This window comes from Phaethon aethereus (assembly GCF_964289735.1).
Source record: "Phaethon aethereus genome assembly, chromosome: 11".
Taxonomy (NCBI): Eukaryota; Metazoa; Chordata; class Aves; order Phaethontiformes; family Phaethontidae; genus Phaethon; species Phaethon aethereus.
Window position 1 is genome coordinate 23,860,381 of NC_138587.1, and position 19,999 is coordinate 23,880,379.

Below are 19,999 nucleotides of genomic sequence, written 5' to 3' on the forward strand. Positions count from 1 at the left end.
ACGCATTATATTACTTAAAGCTGTCTCAGTGAGGCATATCATGATATACATAATGCACACGTAGCATGGAATTTTGGTATGCAGAGTTCATTCAACAGTTTCTTTAAAAAGTACCCTGAGTGCGGTCTGTACAAAAACCACTTAATATCACTCAGCTAGTAAGAACCTGAAGTGCCAAAACATGAGACACTGCCTGAATACTGAAGAATCTATTCTCAAGCAAACTACCAGCCTCAAAGACAGGTCGTTGCTGTTATGGCTAACTATGCTGGGCTCTAGGTAAAATCAAGTTGTAGAGCGAAGAACTTGTTGTGTGTTTTCTAAATTGACCAGAAAAGCAGATTTTCACTTTCTTGTATAAAAATCCATAAATAATGACAAGACTTTTGAATCTGCTTTTAATTGGTGTGTATTGTCATATTTTTTACTTACCCAAGCAACTTCTTATTAGAGAAAGAGAATGTAAATTTGTTGTCCTTATTTCCTGATAAAGGCGTCTTTTCCGATTTGTGTTCCTCTTCCATTTTTAGAAGTGAATCAGGTTTACTGTTCTGAAAGGCAAAAGACCCAAAACAAAACAAGAAAAATAGCTGAATGAGTTGTTGATGTTTCAGATCCCTAGGTAACCTCAGAGAATCCACTGACCTATATGCAGAGAAAAGTATGTTCCCCCAAATGTGGTAATAGAGGATTAGACTCTTCCTTAGACTACACAGGTTTTAGTTCAGGGACTTGTCCCCATTCAAGAAGCACTTCACCACCAGTTTAAGCAATGCCTGCCACAAAGAAGTCAAATTTAAATACTGTTTTCTTAAACTGGTACAGACTGATGTAAAATACTAAATGCATTTCACGAATCAGAGCACAGGCTGAGCACCCTGTGTGGGTAAGGACAGAATCTAGCACAGTGCCTGTAACCTCGCAAATACGACTGCATTTTATTCCCAGGCTCCACTTGCTTCTTTCACACCTTCAAAAGAGCTTGAATTATGAATGTAATAATTTAATATCAAAGTCATTCAGTGCAAAGGAAGCCTCCGATTATTTTTTAAGCATTGCCTTGATACTCTCCTAAGCTGTACTGGCTGAGGAATTAATTGGTACATATTGATCTAATTACATTAACGGTGACTTTAACACAAAAAAATGAGATGGCTCTAATGTTAATGATTCATGATTCTTAGCCGTTTCCACACAGGAAAAATCATGTACTTCTGTTTTGTTTTGGGGAATTTGTCTGCACCCTTGTCATTAGAAGTTCACAAAGCAGGCAAAATTCAGACAGCTATTTCTGAGAAAGCCTAGTGTCATGTTGTTTTAAATGGTACCTGAAGAAAACATGAATTAATTTATGAATGGATTTTACTTTACCTTATCTTAGCCCTCTAGGAAGGCAAGCTTTTAATTCACGTGGCATAATTCAGATTTTGTTAACTTTACTTTTATGCCATCATTAGTTGTTGATTTCTATGGAACTACTCCGACTTAAAGTAATATGACTATGTTAAAGTAAGAATCACAAAAGAGATCAGCGCTGAAAAACCTCACTATTAACAGCGTTTGGCATACGCTTTTGAAGAATATGCCCCCTCCCCCTTATCAGTGACTACTTGGTTATCTTCTGCTCAAAATTTTTTCTTTGGGAACTGAAAATTTGTGCCTTGTACTCTCTGTGTAGGTAGACCTATGAACATTTCTCCACCCTTGACTTATCCCTATGTGGCAGAATCAGCGGCAGAATTTAACAGGAGACATTACCTTATATTTCCATTTGGCTTCTGTTTTGCTTTTATTTTGCTCTCGAACTTCAAATTTCTCCACCTCATTCTGCTTACTAGCAGTTTCCTTATTGGGAACACTTAAAACATTCTTTGCAGCCTGGGGAAAAAGTCAGCATGTACTCTTAACAAGGATGGAGTACCAGAATATTACAGAAACACATTTTTTATCTGGAATATAACATCATATATTTTTGAAAACTCCTCATTCATTCTTTTTGAACTCAAATGTGAGATTCAATCAAAGATTGCTGTTTCAGAGAATGCAGGAGACTAGCTGCATTTCTCCTTGATATACCAGCATACAAGATTACTGTAAGAACATACTGATCTCCCAGCCTGTTGCTTTGTAGACAGGTTTTGCAAACTGCATACAAACTTCTAGGAAATTCAGAAGCATTTTAGAAAAGACTTATGGATACATCCTAACGAACAGTGTACAGTACATTACTCTGTCAGTGCCTCAGTGAAATCCTGGCCTCTACTGAAGTCAGCAGCAAAATTCACATCGAATTAAAGACCATCAAAATGAAACTTGTCCTACATGGGCAAAAATGGAAGCAAACAGTAGTTTCATCTTCATTCACTCATTCTAGAGCAAAATCTCATGCAAATAAGCTGCTTTAGAAATGAGTGCCTTCATCTTTGATAACCAATTGGAAATGCACACAAGAGTGCTCATAACACTTGCAATAAGAATATAATAGTTCAAGGAGCAAAAAAAAGAGCCATTAAAAAATGTCTTCTCATTTTCATCCTGCCTCAGTTTTGGCAGGGAACTGGCTGTAGTTTGCCAGACTCAGCTTGAATCAATAGGTTTCTTGGAGGCTCAAATGAATAATCAAAATATCAAATGAATAACCAAGCAAACAGTCAAATCAAATTGAACAGCCAGCTAAAAAAAGGGCGATAAGCTTTACAAAACTTTCGTTTGTTTCAGTGGAGACAAGGTTTTACACTGTGTTGCTTAAATTATCTTTTTCATGAGACCAAGGGAGTGGTATTAGCCCTATTGTGGCAAGAGAACAGGGAGAGGTTAAAATATGACCCACCTTTCCCTTCTTTGGCGTCTCGATCTTCGTCAAAGCTTCCTTTGTGTGTGCCTCCAGCAAGTCGAGATTCGGGATGGCTGGCGGTGGACTCTCTTTTGCCTTCTTTCCTTTCTTTTTTCCTTCTCCCTTAACTTTTGGTGTTTTGGGAGGTTTAGGGGGTTTGGGTGGCTTGGGAGGTTTGGGGGGTTTGGATGGCTTGAGTTGTTTGGGGGTTTTCACAGTTTTGGGAGTCTTTTTTTTAGGGAGCTTTTCTACAGGTGGGGGTGGAGGCGTCACTTGGACGGGTGATGGTGCCTCCTCCTTCTCCACAGGACAGATCTCCTCGGCAGTTGTGTTGGCACTCACGTCTGCTTTGCTGGCTTTCGAAGCATTCTGTAGTTTAGCACAAAATGCCCACATCACATGCCACAGTAACGCACTGCTCACCACTAATTCCTGCCCCCACGCTGCTCAAGCACAAGTTTGGCCTAGAGAACTTCCAGTGGCTTCCTAAAGAACGTTAACTCTCACCAGGTTCTATCATCAGGTGGGACTGTTAAATGGACTGCCCATACTAACAAATGTATAAAATGAATGGTCTTTTGTTTAAAATGCTAATCAGCTCGAGCACAAACCATTTCCATTTAATTCAGATGTGAGAAATGTAGCAGAATCATCTGTCACCCTCAGGAAAAGTAAGCAGCAAAATAGCTGCCCAATTAAAATTAACACTGTCTGACTAATTAAAAAGAAATTATTTTCTGCTTAACTTGCCATCCTGACAATCAGAAAACTTGCATTCTACATCAAAGAGGATAAAAGGACAAGACAGATTTCAATTTTGAGGTCTTTGGATATAGTTAGGAAAGGAGTGGAATGTAACACAATGTCTTATTAAAACAACTGAACTAGCTATTGTCACCTTGCACTGTCACACATCTCCACTGAGTAGAATATGATACCAGACTTAATGGATTGCACCTCCCATGCAACCTCCTTTTTTGGGATGGGAGGGATATAATTATTATCACATTTGCTATAGTAACTCTGCCTAGAAGCCAACCAATGGGGATGTACAATATGCAGAAGAATAATTCCAAGCTCAGACATTGTCATAGACAAGACCGATAAGGAAAAGGAGATAGTACATAGGGAGCATGATCACGGGATGGCAACAGCGTTCTTTGAGTTCTATGTTTTTGGGTAGGGCATAGCTAAAGTGAAAGAGAAGATAAGGATGGAGAGGGGAGTGCGGCCAGTCCAGCTAGAAGGCGGAGGAGGAAGGATGTAGGACAGGCAGACACAGCATAAAGCTGAGGAGAAAGCCAACAGGAGCCCAGAATATGTGGTGAGTCAGCCACAGACAAGAGTACTGAGCAGTCCCCTTACTGTGAAACCTCACATGAATTCTTTTAATGAAGAGCATGGCAAAAAAGATTCAGTTATTTCAAGTCATCCATTTTATAGCCTAGACTATTAAAAGACCCACAATTTAGTTAATGTTATGAGAAGAGCACAAACCTCACTTAATCTTATTTCTTTGGCAAGGTCCTTAATAAGTTGTGCTGGTTTGAAGTTTTCTGGTAGTTCACCTTCATGCTCTGCTAAAGCCTAAAACAGAACAAAGCCAGACTGCTGTTTCTGTGCATGTCTTTTTGCAAAAATATATAAAAAACCTTATTTTTCCTATGTACTGAAATCAATACTGACTGCATCAGTAGTCCAAATAAGGAAAAAATATACTTCTTTCCCCTTCTGGATGTTATTGTAAACAGTTGTCCTGAGAGAACAACAAAGTCAACACTCTTTTTCAGATTATTATTGCATTTTCACACCTGTAATGTCTCTTTGCTCACCCCCTTATATGAGACTCTGTGAGAAATTCTTTTCTACAACTACAAGGAGGGACTGTCTTAGGCTGGTGTCTTCAGTGAGTATAAAGGCATACACGTTGTCAGCAGAGTGGGGTGGGAGCTCCCTGACGGGACTAACAACATTTGCGTCCACATGCCATGTTATAATATTCAAAGTTCAACTTTGAATGCCGACACAGTCTCACTTCTTTTGACTCACTACTTCTCATCTGCATGGCAAGTGGAAAAATAAACAGGGTGTGATGGAGACGAGAGCTTCCACACCAGCCAGGCCTTCTACAGGAATCCAGGGAGCAATTCTGAATTCAGGCTCAAGCCCCGGCTTTTTGCAGTAGGGAGCAGCCAAGTCTCCAACGACATTTAAATCTGGGACAGCCACCTAACTGACCTAACTGTGTATGCTGTGTACTCAGCTGCTCATCCCTTCTTAAAATGTCTGAAAAACCTGAAGCTGCTAGTTCCCCTGCTCACCTTTTGTGACTGAACGGCCTGTCTGCTGCAGCAAATTCCCCAAAACTCTAGGAGCAACACACGCAAGAGTTACACTCCTGAAATGACTGCAGCAGGAAATCCAGGCTGCAAATCCCTTTAAGCCTTCTCTCCAACCAGTATGTATTTCCTGGCCCAACTAACGTGTTGATTTGCAGGAACTGGGCACCTTGCGCACACAAAAAAGCAGGCGTTGTTCTAGGCCTCCCTCGCATATGCAACCTCTGCTTAATTAATTTGGCACATGAAAATGCTCCGAGTCGGGGGGAACATTCCTTCAGTATCCTCTTGGTTGTGTGCAGAACTGACTTTTTAAAAACCCCAGCGGTACCTTTTCTTCTGCTGACTCCTCGTGTGGCACTATGAAATCCCAGTTATCGCCCTCCTTCCCCGCTCTCCCAGTCCCTTCTCATTGGGATTTCCGAATTAGCTGGTTTGCTATGGAGATATTATTTGTTCTGGCATTTGCTCTCTGTTCCAGTGACTGACAAGGCTGAGAGACACACAGTATTAAGACAGGCTTCCTCCTCTCCTACCTGTTTTTTAGTCCATGACCTGAAAGCACCATTGAGAATTTTTGCTCCTTGGAGTAAATGAGCAGGAGGTTGTTGCCCGGCTTTATGCAAACCTAGGTAGAGGAAAAAACAATGCCATTCAAACACGGCTAGCTAAAGTTGTTTTACATGATGTCTTTAATTTTAAGAAGTCTAACTGTGAAAGTTAACTCTGAAAGTTGGTCACTACAAATGAATCCCTATTATAACTTGATGGTAATAAGGAGTATATTTACTGTGTCATAAATCCAACTCAGCCTTCCTACACTGTGCTCCTGTAAGTTATGTCTATACTGGCAATCCTTCTGGTTCCTTTCTTGGTCCCATACTCAAGCTAGCTTCCATGTTCATACATCCTAGGCTGTGGGAATAAAAAGGTACCGTCAGCGTTTCTTTCATTCTGACTGAAAAAGCAAGTACCAATATGTGGAAACAAAGGTTATATTGGGCAAAGCATTTGACTTCTGCATGAGTACAAGCTTGCCTAAACTTCTCCTCTCATTCCAGTTTTTGTTCAGAGTTGGTCACAAGGTGGCCCCTTCCAGGCAACACTCGGAGGGACTCCTCACCTTGCTTATTAATTAGACACATTTTTCTCATTATAAAAGGATCTGGTGGGTGTCTCTAGACACTGTTCTGTAATAAGAGAAATAGAGGCAAAGAGCAAAGTGAGACCGAATCTGTAAAGAACATACACGCATGGATGTTTGGATCAACTCTGAAGGAATCTGACTGGAAACATTTTGAATGTCATAGAAAACTTTGCTTTAATTCTCAATGCTCCTGCTGGCCACACCTCTGATGTTCCTGCGTATATGCGACCTGCCCACGTACTTCAACTGGGACCAGCAGAATGATGGGAGAGCTACTCTGTGCCTTGGGATGACAGAACAGGTACTTCATTAGGTTAAAACAGGGCACAAATCCAGACTTGACAGACAACTGAAAACTACAAAAAATGTTACATTATTTGCCTCTGAGGCAACTTAAAGACATTTTATAAAGAAGATGAAACCTTCCTTAGGCACAGGTAAGAGGGACAGTTAAAAGTCCTTCCTAGAGCGAGACAGCAGGATATTAAGGGGAGAGCTGGACAAAGACCAGCATGTTCTGCGGGTATCTTAAAAGTAGTTTTCAAATACTAACAAGACTGATTTTGGCCACCCGTCCATCTCCTACATGACACATCAGCAGAAATTAAGAGTAACTATTTTCAGGCCCCCGAAGCTAAGCAATTAAGGCAGGCAAAGAAATGCAGTTTTACCTTTGAATGTCTCTAGTAGATGCTTTCCCGTATACCAACACGCAGTTTCGAAGTTTGGAAACTGGGTCAGACTGACAATTTTCAATCGTCTTTCTACTTCGTACGCCCTGCAATACAAAGCCACATGAACCTAAAGCACAGCAGGTCACAAGAATGTCGCACAGCGACAAGCACTGCTCATAAGGGCCTGAGGTTCATTTCGCAGTGCTTCGTTTCTTTGTGCTGCTACCACGTATTCTGGCATCAGGCCAAAAATAACACTAGTAAGAAACTGTGCGATACAGATTTAAGATAATTTGATTGCATTATTTGTCCAGTATCAGTAAAGAACTACTTGTATTGTCTTACGTTGGGCAAAGAGCCCAGCTGAGCATGTGGGGGCTTATCCAGAAGGCAAATGGCACGTTCTAGGGTAAAACTCCTGACAGTTTTTAACAGTTCTTCCTTCAGGACTTGGCCACATCAACCCAAGCACCTCTCGCACAGCCTTCCATGCACTACGCAATAGGTGTAAAGACGGCTTGGAATAACTCGGCACAGGAGAACACGGTCGAAGGGGACAAACGTGGGTACACGTTCCAAAATTGGCCAGTAGAGCTACATCAACATTACTGCAAATGTAGGCTAATTAACAGGAGAGAGGACAGCAAATTTATTAAAAAATGAGCCTCTACCTAACTTTAGATTTTCAAGAGAGATTACCTCATCTGCATTTCCACACTTAGGCTATGTAGAAAATGGCCTGCAAAAGCCAGGCAGTCTACGGGTGTTAGAGTTGCATAAATCCAACCTAAAAGAGAAAGAGAAGAGTCCTGAGGATAAAAACCGGAATGGCAGTAACAAAGACTTTATTCACCACATGATGTTTATACTTCACTTAGCAACTTATTTCCTAGACACCAATACCGCTCTTCAGTCCAAGTCAGCGCCAGAACCGCGTACCCTTTGAACAAAGTTGCATCTGGCCCCTGGCTTGTTTTGCACGATGGAGGCCCAGCCCCGGAAGGTGCTAACGCACCTCTGACTCCCAGTCCCAGGACCACCTTCCGCAGTGGCAGGCGGTGAAAGGGGACAGGCTGCTCACACTGCCATTACTTTCCTGTTCCTGTGAAAAGCAGCAGCAGCTACATAATGGTACCTGCTTTCACATCACCATCAAACTCTGTGACAGCTCCTGACACTCACTCAATTGTAGTGCCTGGAACAGGTGTTTTCCAAGCACTTATTTTCATACAAAAATCTATTTAAATTAGTGAATCTCTATAAATTGCTTGGTGTTTATTCCACCATCTGTTCCACAGATGGTCATGAGAGAAATACCTACTTTCCACTTTTTACAGTCCGAGTAAAGTTCGCCTGTGTAACATTCTGTGTAAGAATATACTCACACACAGAAAAACGGCACTGCTGGATGCTGCCCCCAGAACACAAGCACCGGTGCTGTTACTTACTCAGGCCACCTGGAAGCCTCGACTCAGCGTACGGATTGAGTGGGCAGTGCATCGTTTAAAGGCACACAGAGGGAGAGAAAATCCCTGTCCCAAAGAGATTACAGTTTCAACAGGCAACAGGGAGTGGTGGAAACAGCAATGCAAATGAGAAAATAGTTGTTCATGGCGAGAGGAAGGTGAGGGACAGGGGCAGGAGTAGAACTGCGTTCATTTATAACTCCGCACTACTTGCTGATCAAGTCCCTGTCCTTATGAAGGTCCTCCCAGGAACTGAGAAAAACAAAATCCACCATCCCTAACCTGCAATGAAAACCCAAGTCTATCAAGTAACCACTAAAAATCTGTGACACCCAGGTCTTCAGCCTCGGGTGAAACCATAAATGCACACTCACTCGTGCAGGCACCTGTAGTTCCTTAGTGTCACGGGGAATCAGTGACCATGAAAAGGATTTTGTGGGAGGTCACGGTCAGCAAGTAATTCAGTGTGAATTCTCTTAGATGGCAAAAAGCACCAATGTCATGGTTGGATATACAGAGAGGACTCATGAGTTACTGCAACCCAGCTACACCAAGAGTGGAATGTTCTAGTTGTGTTTTTAAAAGGCTGCTAAAATATTGATACAAAGCAATTCTGATTTTTGTTTTGGTAAGCACATGAAATTATACTTCTAGTGAGAATTAGACTTCATACCTTGTCAGAGAAAGCGGTCAAATCATATCCCTCTAGCATTTCAGACATGCTACTTCAGCAGCTCTAAAACGAGCAGGAAACCTCACCTGCAACAGCCTGCTCACCTGATGGAATGAAGAGTGTCTGTCCTTGTTTAACTGTGCATTTGTAACATTTATCTACTTGGTCTGCAAAAAACATCTCACTGTGGTTTGCTGCCGATTGCCAGCGTTCATAAAGAGAAATATTTGCAGAGGCTGGTTTGATGAGATAAAATATCTTTTCTCCCTGAATTAGAAAATATAAAATGAGCAACAAGCGGCCAAACCAAGCAATGCTGCGCTGGCATACATTCATGCACACACGCACGCGCGCACACAGATATTTATCTAAATAAATATATAGCATTACGTATTTTAACACAACGAAATAAAATTTACTTGTCAGCTTTGTACAGAATGGCTGAAATAATTAAATCACTAGCTGACAACATTTGCTCAGATTCATGGGACTGATGGTGCAAAAAGTTTACAGAGCCAGATTCGATTACCCTGCAAAAGCAGGACGTAGTATCTTTCAGGTCTTAGGTGAAGTATGTGCAGCAGGCACTAAACGAATATTAAAATCCTAATACAGTGAAAACATACAGCCAACGTCCACAGCCCAAGTGGCTTCCCCACTCAGCAGACCCTGGCACTGCTGAGACCGTACGCACTTAAAGCAGTTAAGGCTCTGCATATTTCTTACAGATACAACAGGGCTGTGGGGAAAAGAAACGCGAGACCCGAATTTTTGAGAGAATTGTAGGATGGTCTTCGCATGTAAAATTTAGTTTGTTACGAGATACACCCCTCACCTTCAGCACATGGTACCACGCAGAAGCTCCTCCCGAATCTATGTGGAAATCTGTGTAGCTGTCCTTCACGCAGATCAGGCAGTACTTGGTAACTTTTGGTTTGGCCAGAAGAGCATCATCAGGCCAATAGTTTTCCACCCAGGACAACTTCTTAACTATATCTGGAGGCTCTACAAAGCTGGACATCCTTCACAGAGAGAATTGAAAACAAACATGCACCTTTTTAAAAAAGAGCAACAAGGACCCTGATACAACAAAAAGCGGAGTGCAACTCTAATACTTGCACGGCCATCTGAAGCAGCTCCTGACGTGTCAGTGGAACTGCTCTCCACTCAGAAAACCTGTGAGAACTGTTTACAGACAGAGACTTAAGGCTTTTTAAGCATGATGACTTAGCAATGACCCTTTGACTTCTTTCAGTAGCAGCATTTATGATCAAGTACACACTGTTTGTATTTTTCCAGTCCGTGCCTCTGGCTATGCAGGCTCAGCTATCGAGAGCGCTGTTATCACAGCCACAGTTCCAGCCCCCTTCAGCAGAGGAAAGGAAATGTCTGCACTCGTATGTAAATGCTCTGGCAAATCTTAAAAATTTGCAAGTTAAGCTTAGTATTAAAAATCCTAGTAACAATAACCTTAATACTTCAGGACTGAATAAGTCTTGATCTGATGTTGAAAGTCACAGTGATCTTTTTATTTAGACTGACTAAATTACATTGAAAGCTCAGAAGAAGCAAAAAGTCTAATTTGGGTTGATAATGTGATTATATTTGAAATATAATGTGTATATAGTATTTATTTATATAATTTATACAAATGATTATATTTAAATTCAGCATATATTCATATTGTGCCCATTTATTTATTTGTATAATGTACAAATTACATTTCTATTAAGTATATAACATATACTATAAATCACAAGCTAAGATGATGTAGTGGCATAATAAACAGGTATTGAAAGTGTTTCATCCTAGAATGTGCTAAATTTTATAACTAAATAGTCCAAAATTTGGACTAATATTTGCAGGGGGTGGAGGTTCACTGTTGGACGCTCTAAAATACCATGTCAGTAAGAGCATCTGCTCTTCAAACTAAAATTAAATGCTCCCATGTGTCATTTATGCTCACTGTCAAACACTGATAACAATAGCTCCATTTAAAATGGCAGGGAAAGATGGAGAAGTGAATTCAATTAAAGTGTCACTGTCTATGCTAAGAAATAAAATATTTGCTAGTTAATGTCTAAATTAGCAGCATATGAGTGACAGCTCCAGCAGTCCTTCAGAACAAAAGACCTCCCGTTATTCTGGGATAATGGCAGAAAGCTAAAAAAATCTCAACTGAAGATACTGGTAATCTTTGAAGCCTGTAATTACTAGAGATGCTTTCTGCAGAAATGGGTGTGCACTACTAAAACACTAACTACAGGGCTAAAGGCAAAAAAATGAGCCTGTAATTATTCATCAGCCTTCTTTTTCAAGGCTACTTTAAGTCTTCTTGCTAAAATGGAATGCTCCCCCAAACAACCATTCTTTATTTTTATGTTGACATCATCTTCTGAGTAGCGTTTGTATAAATCTTTTCCTGCTCTGACGCCTCCCTTGTAGAAGCCCCAGCTACCACAGGGACCACAAGAACTGTACCAATAATCTGCACAGCTGCACAAAGTTCAATACGTTATAGACGCATCTGCCTACTTGTGGGATAAAAGCACAGCTCAGGTGATGAATACAGCTATACAAAGCACAAAGCATTAACTTGAACTCTCAGGCATTTACACCGCCTAATTACCCTATGTTTAAAACATATAACGTAAAACACGAGGAGAAGCGTAGGCTTCCCATCGTTGAGGACTGGTGACTGCACACAGGCAGCACTCTTACCTCTGGCTCACTGCATCACTGACACACCCCAGCCTCAAATTCAGAGCTGATCTGTACCATCACACCCCCCAACTTCCCGCTGAGAAGTTCAGCATCACTCTAGTTCTGAACTGCTGTCATACAGGTTACACGTTAACCCGCAAAAGCACCGAAACGAAAACTACAATGCATGGTGTAGGACTACGAAATTATAATAATCTCAAACTTGCTCTCATTCAAGGACATCCAGTGACATGTTACACTACACCGAGCGCCACACCTTATCTATTTACTTACTCTCCGCTACTTTAAATGGAAGATTTCAGTAAGCAATATACGATGCACTCAGAACAGTGAGTAGGATGCCCACTGCTGTACAACGCATTTTAAAAAAGAATGCTCCGAGGAGATCACCAGGTTTCAAGGCTGCCTTAAGCCAGAAGGGCTGTCGTTGCCTTACATCCAGCAGGATTCCCATCTCGCCAGAAAAATAACACAGAGTATTAAAAAATAAGATCCCTTATGTCCATGTTCTCCCATAAATCCACATACATAAATCCACATACAGCGTTATCATACCTCTGTGGCCATCTCTGTCCTCCTTTCTTTGGTCTTACTGGTATTCATCAAGGTGCATCTAAGTACCTAAGATCATACTAGGAACACACTACGTTATCATTCACTACCAGGACAAGGCAGAGAATTTTCTCCTGGAGCACCAAGTCACGTTCTAGTTATAACTCTCCAGTGCACAGTTGCACTGAGTTAATTATACCTATCCTACTGGAGTTAAAATAAAATTGAGAGGTACCAAAATGTTCTGTTCCAGTACGTCAATGCTGATGGCCCATGAATGCTGAGGGTACGCAGGCATGAATTACCACGGCAAATGCTGGCCCGTCCAGTCCCCCAGCACCCTTCTCCTCACACAGCAAACAGCACGTTCACGCCCCTGCTGTGCCCGAACCGGCTGTATAGGGACGACGTGGCGGAGAGTTGGCGCAAGCAGCAGCCGCTCCGCCAAGGTTAAAGCAGAACTCCCTGAAGAGGGAACCGGCGGCAAAGGCAAGGGCTGTTCCAACTCCACCAGTCGGACCCTGCCACGTATCCCGGAGGCCGCACGGTGTCGCAGGCTGGGCTCTCACCTCGTGTCCGAGAACTCCAGGTTGGTCACATTGAGGACCCTTTTCCTGTTTGTACTGTAGTAGTAATCCACAAATTCCTTGAGCTTCATCTTGCAGTCTTTCTGCTTGGTGACATCAGTGACATCAACACTTCTCTCCGGTCCTAAAAATTAATTCATTGAAAAAGAGAGATTGAAGGGCAGCCTGACGTGCCCCATATTGTGTGCTGGGGGGCAAGCTAACATTTCAAGAAACATCTTAAACTTTTGATGTTCTGATTTTCTTAGCACTTTCATCTTCCCTGTTGTTTATGTATGTATGTATGTATACACACCTACATATATGCAAAAAAGATGTGCATCCATAAAAGGTGTATGCATAAAATGGTGCTTTTGTATTCATGCCCCTGATGTAATTATTTCTGTAGTTTTTATCTTTAAAGGATTAATGTTATTTTGAATCTATTAGTTTCATTATGGATTTTATTTGCTTGGCAAAAATTACATGCAAATGCCTATATATTCACAGAGTACGCCCTACCCACCATGCTGTAAAAGTCTCGTGATTGTAGGCAGAGCGTAATACTGTACAGGATACCTTGTCAAACTGATTTTCCAAAACCCTAAGTTCTCTTATGTTCCATTTTACATTTCTGCTTATGAAATCTACAACTGAGGAGGAGGTTTGCAGGAAAATTCCCATTTTTTAACATAGTACTTCAGGTGTACCACAAAAAAAAAGGCTGTTTGTTATTTTACCCCAAATTACACCTATCAAAAATCTGTCCCCTCCATATTAGGGTACAGAAAATAAGCTGCCAGTACTTACTTCTTGGAGACAAATCTCCAGCGTTAATACTAACAGTCAATTAGGAACTTTACACTGGGCACACCAGAGAACACATGGAGAAAGTCAGAGCTTTATAAAGACTCTTTACAATAAGAGCCGATTTCTAACCATACTCTCGTATCCTTTCTGCAAGAAAAGCACCTCTCCAGTCTTTCTTCCCTTCAATTTTAATTGGCCATATTTTCCCTCTGCCAGCATTTCATTCATAGCCCTTTTCACATTAGGAGAGGAAAAAAATCAGTTTCTTTTTTTATGAAAAGCCAGAACAGTAATGGTGTATTTGGCAGTCTGGGTTGTGGTGCTTTGTCCTCTGCTACTTACTTTAGATTGTTTCTAAAAGACATTCTAGGTCCAATGTAATGAACTACAAAACAGCTAAAACTACAAATCCCTGCCTGGGAAATCCTGTTCAAGCGAGCTAACCCCGCGGAGGTTACACCAGCATGTATTTGTTCCATTCACTTTCAAATCTGGTGCCAGCTCCAGATTAAACAACCCGTGTTCCTCCCTCCAGCTTTGCACTAACCGTTCTCTCGGTAGGGTGGGTTATTTCAGCTGGAGGCTAAGAGAAAGCCAGCAGATGCACAAGGAGCACCTAGGTCATGCAAGAAAATCTGCTAAGAGTAGCAGATGGACAAGGAAAATATGTTTCCTGTAGAAGCAAGGGGATAGAGATAACAATGAAATCAGGGGGCTTGAATTCTCCTTTATTCATAGTTATCTCACTGCACAAAACCAACGGACACAGTCAAGAACACCAGTGGCTGGTGGTCGCACCCTTCCGTCTGGGGAACAGGTCAATGGCCCGGTAAGGAGCGCGCAGGCGGCAGCGGCGGTTAGCAGACTACGTAAGGAGGTAAAGGGACCGTGAAACGCGGACAGATACATTGGAGCTGGAGTCAGGGCTCCGGAAGGAGGATGCCTTGCAAGGAGACCGGACGGAGGGAGAATCGGACAGAAAGTGACACAGAGGAGAGACAGATGGAGCGAGAGAGGACAAGAGGAGATCACACATGCTAAAGGAAGAAGGGTGCGGAGACAAGAAAGTGACTTCAGAAGCGCTTCCATGGCTCCTGGCCACGGTATGTCTTCCAAGGTGAGATGACATGACGGCTCGTGAGAAGATGCAGTGCAACACCCTGCTCAGGTTAGAGCCAGGAGGATGCCAAAATAATCTGAATGACCAGCAGCAATTAAAATAGCTCTCACTGACACCAGTGTTAAAAAATGGACTGCCTTTGCAGAGTCCGAGTCTCAGTCTAGTAATTCCTTCAATACAAAGCGAGATGGCAGTAATCAATTAAGATCTGGCCTGAAAAAACAATTTCTTGATATTACTAAGCCTGTTTCTTTTAACGCAGTGCTATGGAGTACAATGCAGTCTGGCATTACTAGTTGGTACAAGAAACAAGAGTGAATTAATTGCTAATTACAAAATACCACTACGAAACAAATACTGAAGTCAGCATAGCTCAAGACATAGGCAATATTTTACAATATATTTTACAATTTTTTATACAAATAACATATCTTTTTTAAAAAGCAGCTGAGCTTCAAAGAGTACAATGCCACCTGCTTCCCAGATACCCACCGACGTAGTTTTCCACGTCACTGACGTAGAAGGTGGGCGCAGGTACGGACAAACCCAGGCCGTCCTTCTTTGGGACGAGGATGGGCTCTGCAAAGCCATTTTCTTCCAAATACTCTGTTGTTAGTTGGCTGCCTGGCACTTTCACGACTATATCTTCAGCACTGCAAAAAGCAAACACAGATTCAATGTCAAGGTGCTTCCAGGCAGAGTTTGGCATCTTCTGCATTCCACTACTGAAATAAAAAGGTTATAATTAAGCAATTATAGGCAATTCAGACATCTAAGAAAAAAGCCAAAAAGCCATTTATGTCAAAGCACGCAGGGCACACTAAAGTCATCCGGAATCGATTCGCTCAAGCCTCACGCACCAACTACTGGAAACTCCTAAAATAACAGCTTACAGAGAAAGACCGTTTTCCTCAACTATAGGGACCTCTCTAGTTAGCAATGTTAAAGAAATTAGTGTTAAATGTTCCACTCTCAAGAAGGCAAGATTAAAAACACTACATAAGCTCAAATAAAGTGTCCAGGAAATACTCTGCAAATCATTTTTAAGTAGCCAAGTAAATTGGTCGGGAAATATTCTGCAAATCATTTTCAAGTTGCTGGGAGGGTGTCAAGGGGACTAAGGAAAGGGCAGCTCCATCAGACGACCAGCTGTTTGCACCAACAGCTCTCAAGGGAAATTCAAGTCTCATTTCCAGATCTTTTCAAGAGCAAAACACTTTGAATTCGGAGTGAGAAGTGAATGACCTTCAGTCCCAAAAGTGCCCTGCCACTGTGTGTAGTTTGTCAAGCAGGTTCCCAAAACCATCCGGCAGGCTGGGGCCATGCTGCTGGTGGGGGGAACAGCAAAACTTTGAGCGTTCACCCCAAAAAGCACTACCTCCCCGAGCAGGTAAGGCTAATACATGACTGCCATCTCCCGCAGCAGTTCTGAACTACAGCTCACGTCTTCATACGGCACCAAAAACCAGCGGAAAAGGCAACGAGGCTGCAAGCGCTGCCATGGTGGCTGGCACAGTAGGGCCTCACCGCCTTCATAGAATCGTAGAATCTTTGGGTGGGATGGGACCTTTCAAGGCCATCTAGTCCAACCCCCTGCACTGAGCAGGGACATCTTCAACTAGAGCAGGTTGCTCAGAGCCCCGTCCAGCCTGACCTGGGATGTTCCCAGGGATGGGGCATCCACCACCTCTCTAGGCAACCTGGGCCAGGGTTCCACCTTCGCCGCCCCATGGAGCCCAACCTGCGGCAGAGTCCCCAACACCCTTTAACTGTGGGGCTCCTCCTTCGACCCCGCCACACACAGGGAACCCTTTGCCCCAGGCCACCCCAGTGGGGATACACCAGGAGGGAGGTTTGAACCCTGGGGAGAACAAGATGGCCTGACACAAAGAGGGGTAAGTTGCAGAAACCCAGCTTATTTCTGGGTCACCCCAGCCACAGTGCATCAGCAATGGCTGATCAGCAGGCGAATGTAATTAATAATTAATTAAAAGGAGCATTCCTCATTTATGTGAGCATTGGGGCCAGCAACGTGCAAAGAATGAGGCTGGAGATTTTAAGGACTAAGAAGCAAACCATGATTTGTAACCGTCTAGTAATGATCGTGCCAAAATGGAGAGTCTGGCACCCACACCAAAGTACCTGAACCATCACTTTAATTATTATTACTACTACTATTACTACTCTAACACTATTTTGGTATTAAACGTTCAGGAGCAGAATGACGTGAATTATATTTTATGCTTTTTTGCTCTCTTTGCTGTTACTTTTGACCTGAGCCTCACCAAGGGACTCACCATGGGTTATAATTTACCGTTGTGTGCTGTGAATCAGCAATGATGTTTCTGTCTCTGAACTGAGACCCCCTTTTTCCGTTCATCACATTCTGACTGATGACTGCTGGGTTTTGTTCTGTGAACATCTGCAGATTGCGTTCATTTTCTTCAGAAGAGAAAAACTTCTCAACAAGACTTTGTTTTACTAATGGCGCAAGCGTAGATGTCAGAGGCCTCAATCTTGCAGGGCACTCCCTTTGGCTACTGACCCTTCTTTCTCTGAAACTTTAATTTGGCAGCAGGATTTTCTTATACGCACATTTATGTGAGAAACAAACAGAAACAATGGAGGTCCATCTTTTTTTTTACAACTTGGGAGTGACTCAGCGATCTTGCGTATGTGAGTGCAATCTCAGAGGCCATCCGAGGCTTTTGAAATCAGTCTGCCTAGGCCTTAAAACTTTTTTGAGAAATTAGCTTTGCAACTTGTCAAAACGCTCTGTATAAAAAGACAAAAAAAAAAGGCTAAGAGAAAAATCTAGCAGCAAACACTTTGCACAGGTATTTTCGGCTTTTTCCTTAACCAGCCTAGGACCAGTATCTGAAATTAAATGTGAAATTAAATTCTCCATAAAAAGGGAGAAGTTTTGTGTTTACCAAGTGCACTTTACCAGTCTCCAAGGATTCTTCTAAAATAATTACTCATTAATAATTAAGGATTTACTTGGCTAAGGCCTACATTAAAGAACCAGAAGAAAATCATCAGTCTTGCAAATGGCTGTGAAGCAGCCTAATAAAGTGTGGAATATGTCACCTAACAATTAGTGCTATTCATTACCCCAAGTAAGAGAGCCTTTGTCACTAGCAACTGAGGATGTCATTGTTCTTCTTCTCAAGATGGAGACAGACTTCAGCAAAACCATTAGTATTTTTGAGAACTGGATAATTCTATGCAATACATTGGTTAGTTTTTTATGCAAGTGAACATTGTAAGGGCAAACACATTCTTGCTCTTGTCTTCACAAATACTAAGCTTCTATAGAAATCCACAGGAACTGGGCTCAATCAAGAGTAGACTTTAATATGGCTGCACAAATAGAAAAAAGGGACATCTGCAATAAAACAGCGCTCATTTAAACTTCACCGCTCTGGACTATATAATGCTTTCAGCAGGGATCATCATCAGCTTCACAGGAAACCGGCTATATACGCTTTACCTCAAGAGCCCTGTCCATGTGCGCAGCTGAACAACTTACCTTGGGAAAGTACGACTTCGAAGTTCCTTTATAAAGACTTGGCTCCCGTTCTGTACAGGTTTGACCTCTGTCGTCTGTCCAGTATCGTGTTTATGCCAATTTCTTTTCTTTTTCACTGAAAAAGAATGAATTGAACAGTACTGCACGTTAAGTAGAAGATAATTATTAAGATGTTTGAAGGAAGGACAAATCTTCATTTGTCCTTATGTGAGCAGGGAAGAGGGAACCCCCACTATGCTGCACTGCAAATTTTAATATTGCTCTCAATTCACCATTAGACAATTATACTGTAGCCTGAAGATCTATTACACACCGAACAGTGTTCGTTTTGTAACATAAGGGCAACCAGACGGATAATTACTGAGCTGCACAGCTACCACAGGCTTTGTGCAAACACAGGCTCTGGACGGTTATACTTGCCAGACTACACACTTCATCCTTATCATAAAAACCCCTAGAAAGCCACCTTTTCCGCCTTCTCAGAATGCATCAGAGAACTTGATGAATGTATTTGTCATGACTGACCTTAGTCTAAAGGTCTGCCCAGCAGTGGCACATTTGACATCAATTTTGATGGGTTTTGAATCATGCCCTGCACACAGCATGCACATAAAAGGAAAAAGAAAAGGAAAAAACCCAAAAAGATGCAATGGCACCACAAATGCAGTTTTTAGAACTCCTCTTATTGCTAGGTTTTGAAAGGCGAGCCAGGCTTAGGCCTTAAGTTGATGACAGCAGACTGAAGGCCCCTCTACTGTGCTCCCAGTGGGTGAGGCATATAGGCAAGTTCATCACGGAAAAAGGGTCAGCTGGGACAAGCACAAATAAGTCAGTCGGATGTCAGTGCAGTTCTGCCTTGTCACTGACAGCCAGATAACACAGAGCAAGAAAAACTGGTCCAGGTTTTCCTCTTAGTCAGCACTCTCTCTCTCAGTTGTTCCTACTTCCACAGTCTGTCCAGACATGCTCATTTGGGTTGTAAATTGTTGTCCCAAGTGCATATCCGTACTATTTCAAGCCTCCATTAGTAGAATTTTCAGGTCACAGCTTTTTTTTTTTTCCCCTTTTCACCCTTCTTTTAAATCATGAAATTCAGTATTTTACCCCAGAGTCACGTTCTCAGGCTTTTCCTACTGTTCAAAACGGCTAGGGAAGGCACCAGAGTCCTCAGTACCCTCGCATGGACGGCACTCTTTCCTCGCCCTTTGCCCAGGCACACACACACACAGATCCACATTACTTTTTCATTAAGAATGGAATCTGGAGCCCACAGCTCTCAGACATGAGGTTCGGAAAAAGCAAACTCCGTGTGCCCGACCACAACCCTGATCCAGTTGAAGTCAAGACATCTCCCACCGAATCCACCCCAGGTTTTGTACAAAGCACGTGCGTTTTATTAGTTCCACGCAGCTCTCCAGCCTAGCTGGATATATTCATTAAAGCTGCTAGTTCTTTATCTTAATGACTCCCAGGCTTAGCGTATTAATTCACTGCTCCTGGTAACAAAGGAAACAAGCCCTACACGAATGCCAAACCTTCCTCCTCTCCTTCCCTTCCCGACGA

At 42.3% G+C, this 19,999-nt stretch overlaps 1 protein-coding gene across 1 annotated transcript in view; it reads right to left on the bottom strand.

Moving 5' to 3' along the window:
- PHF2 (PHD finger protein 2) overlaps positions 1-19,999 on the bottom strand; it is a gene marked incomplete at its 3' end in the record, with an annotated part of 84,721 nt that overhangs the window by 17,940 nt on the left and 46,782 nt on the right. The window contains exons 3-14 of the mRNA XM_082004791.1: positions 18,437-18,551; positions 15,397-15,557; positions 12,978-13,119; positions 9,968-10,154; positions 9,237-9,399; positions 7,693-7,780; positions 6,991-7,097; positions 5,709-5,800; positions 4,331-4,420; positions 2,831-3,202; positions 1,759-1,878; positions 433-551 (exon numbers count right to left, since the gene is read on the bottom strand). Of these exons, the coding sequence (XP_081860917.1) occupies positions 433-551; positions 1,759-1,878; positions 2,831-3,202; positions 4,331-4,420; positions 5,709-5,800; positions 6,991-7,097; positions 7,693-7,780; positions 9,237-9,399; positions 9,968-10,154; positions 12,978-13,119; positions 15,397-15,557; positions 18,437-18,551 (1,756 nt within the window). The remainder of the gene's footprint in view (positions 1-432; positions 552-1,758; positions 1,879-2,830; positions 3,203-4,330; positions 4,421-5,708; positions 5,801-6,990; positions 7,098-7,692; positions 7,781-9,236; positions 9,400-9,967; positions 10,155-12,977; positions 13,120-15,396; positions 15,558-18,436; positions 18,552-19,999) is intronic.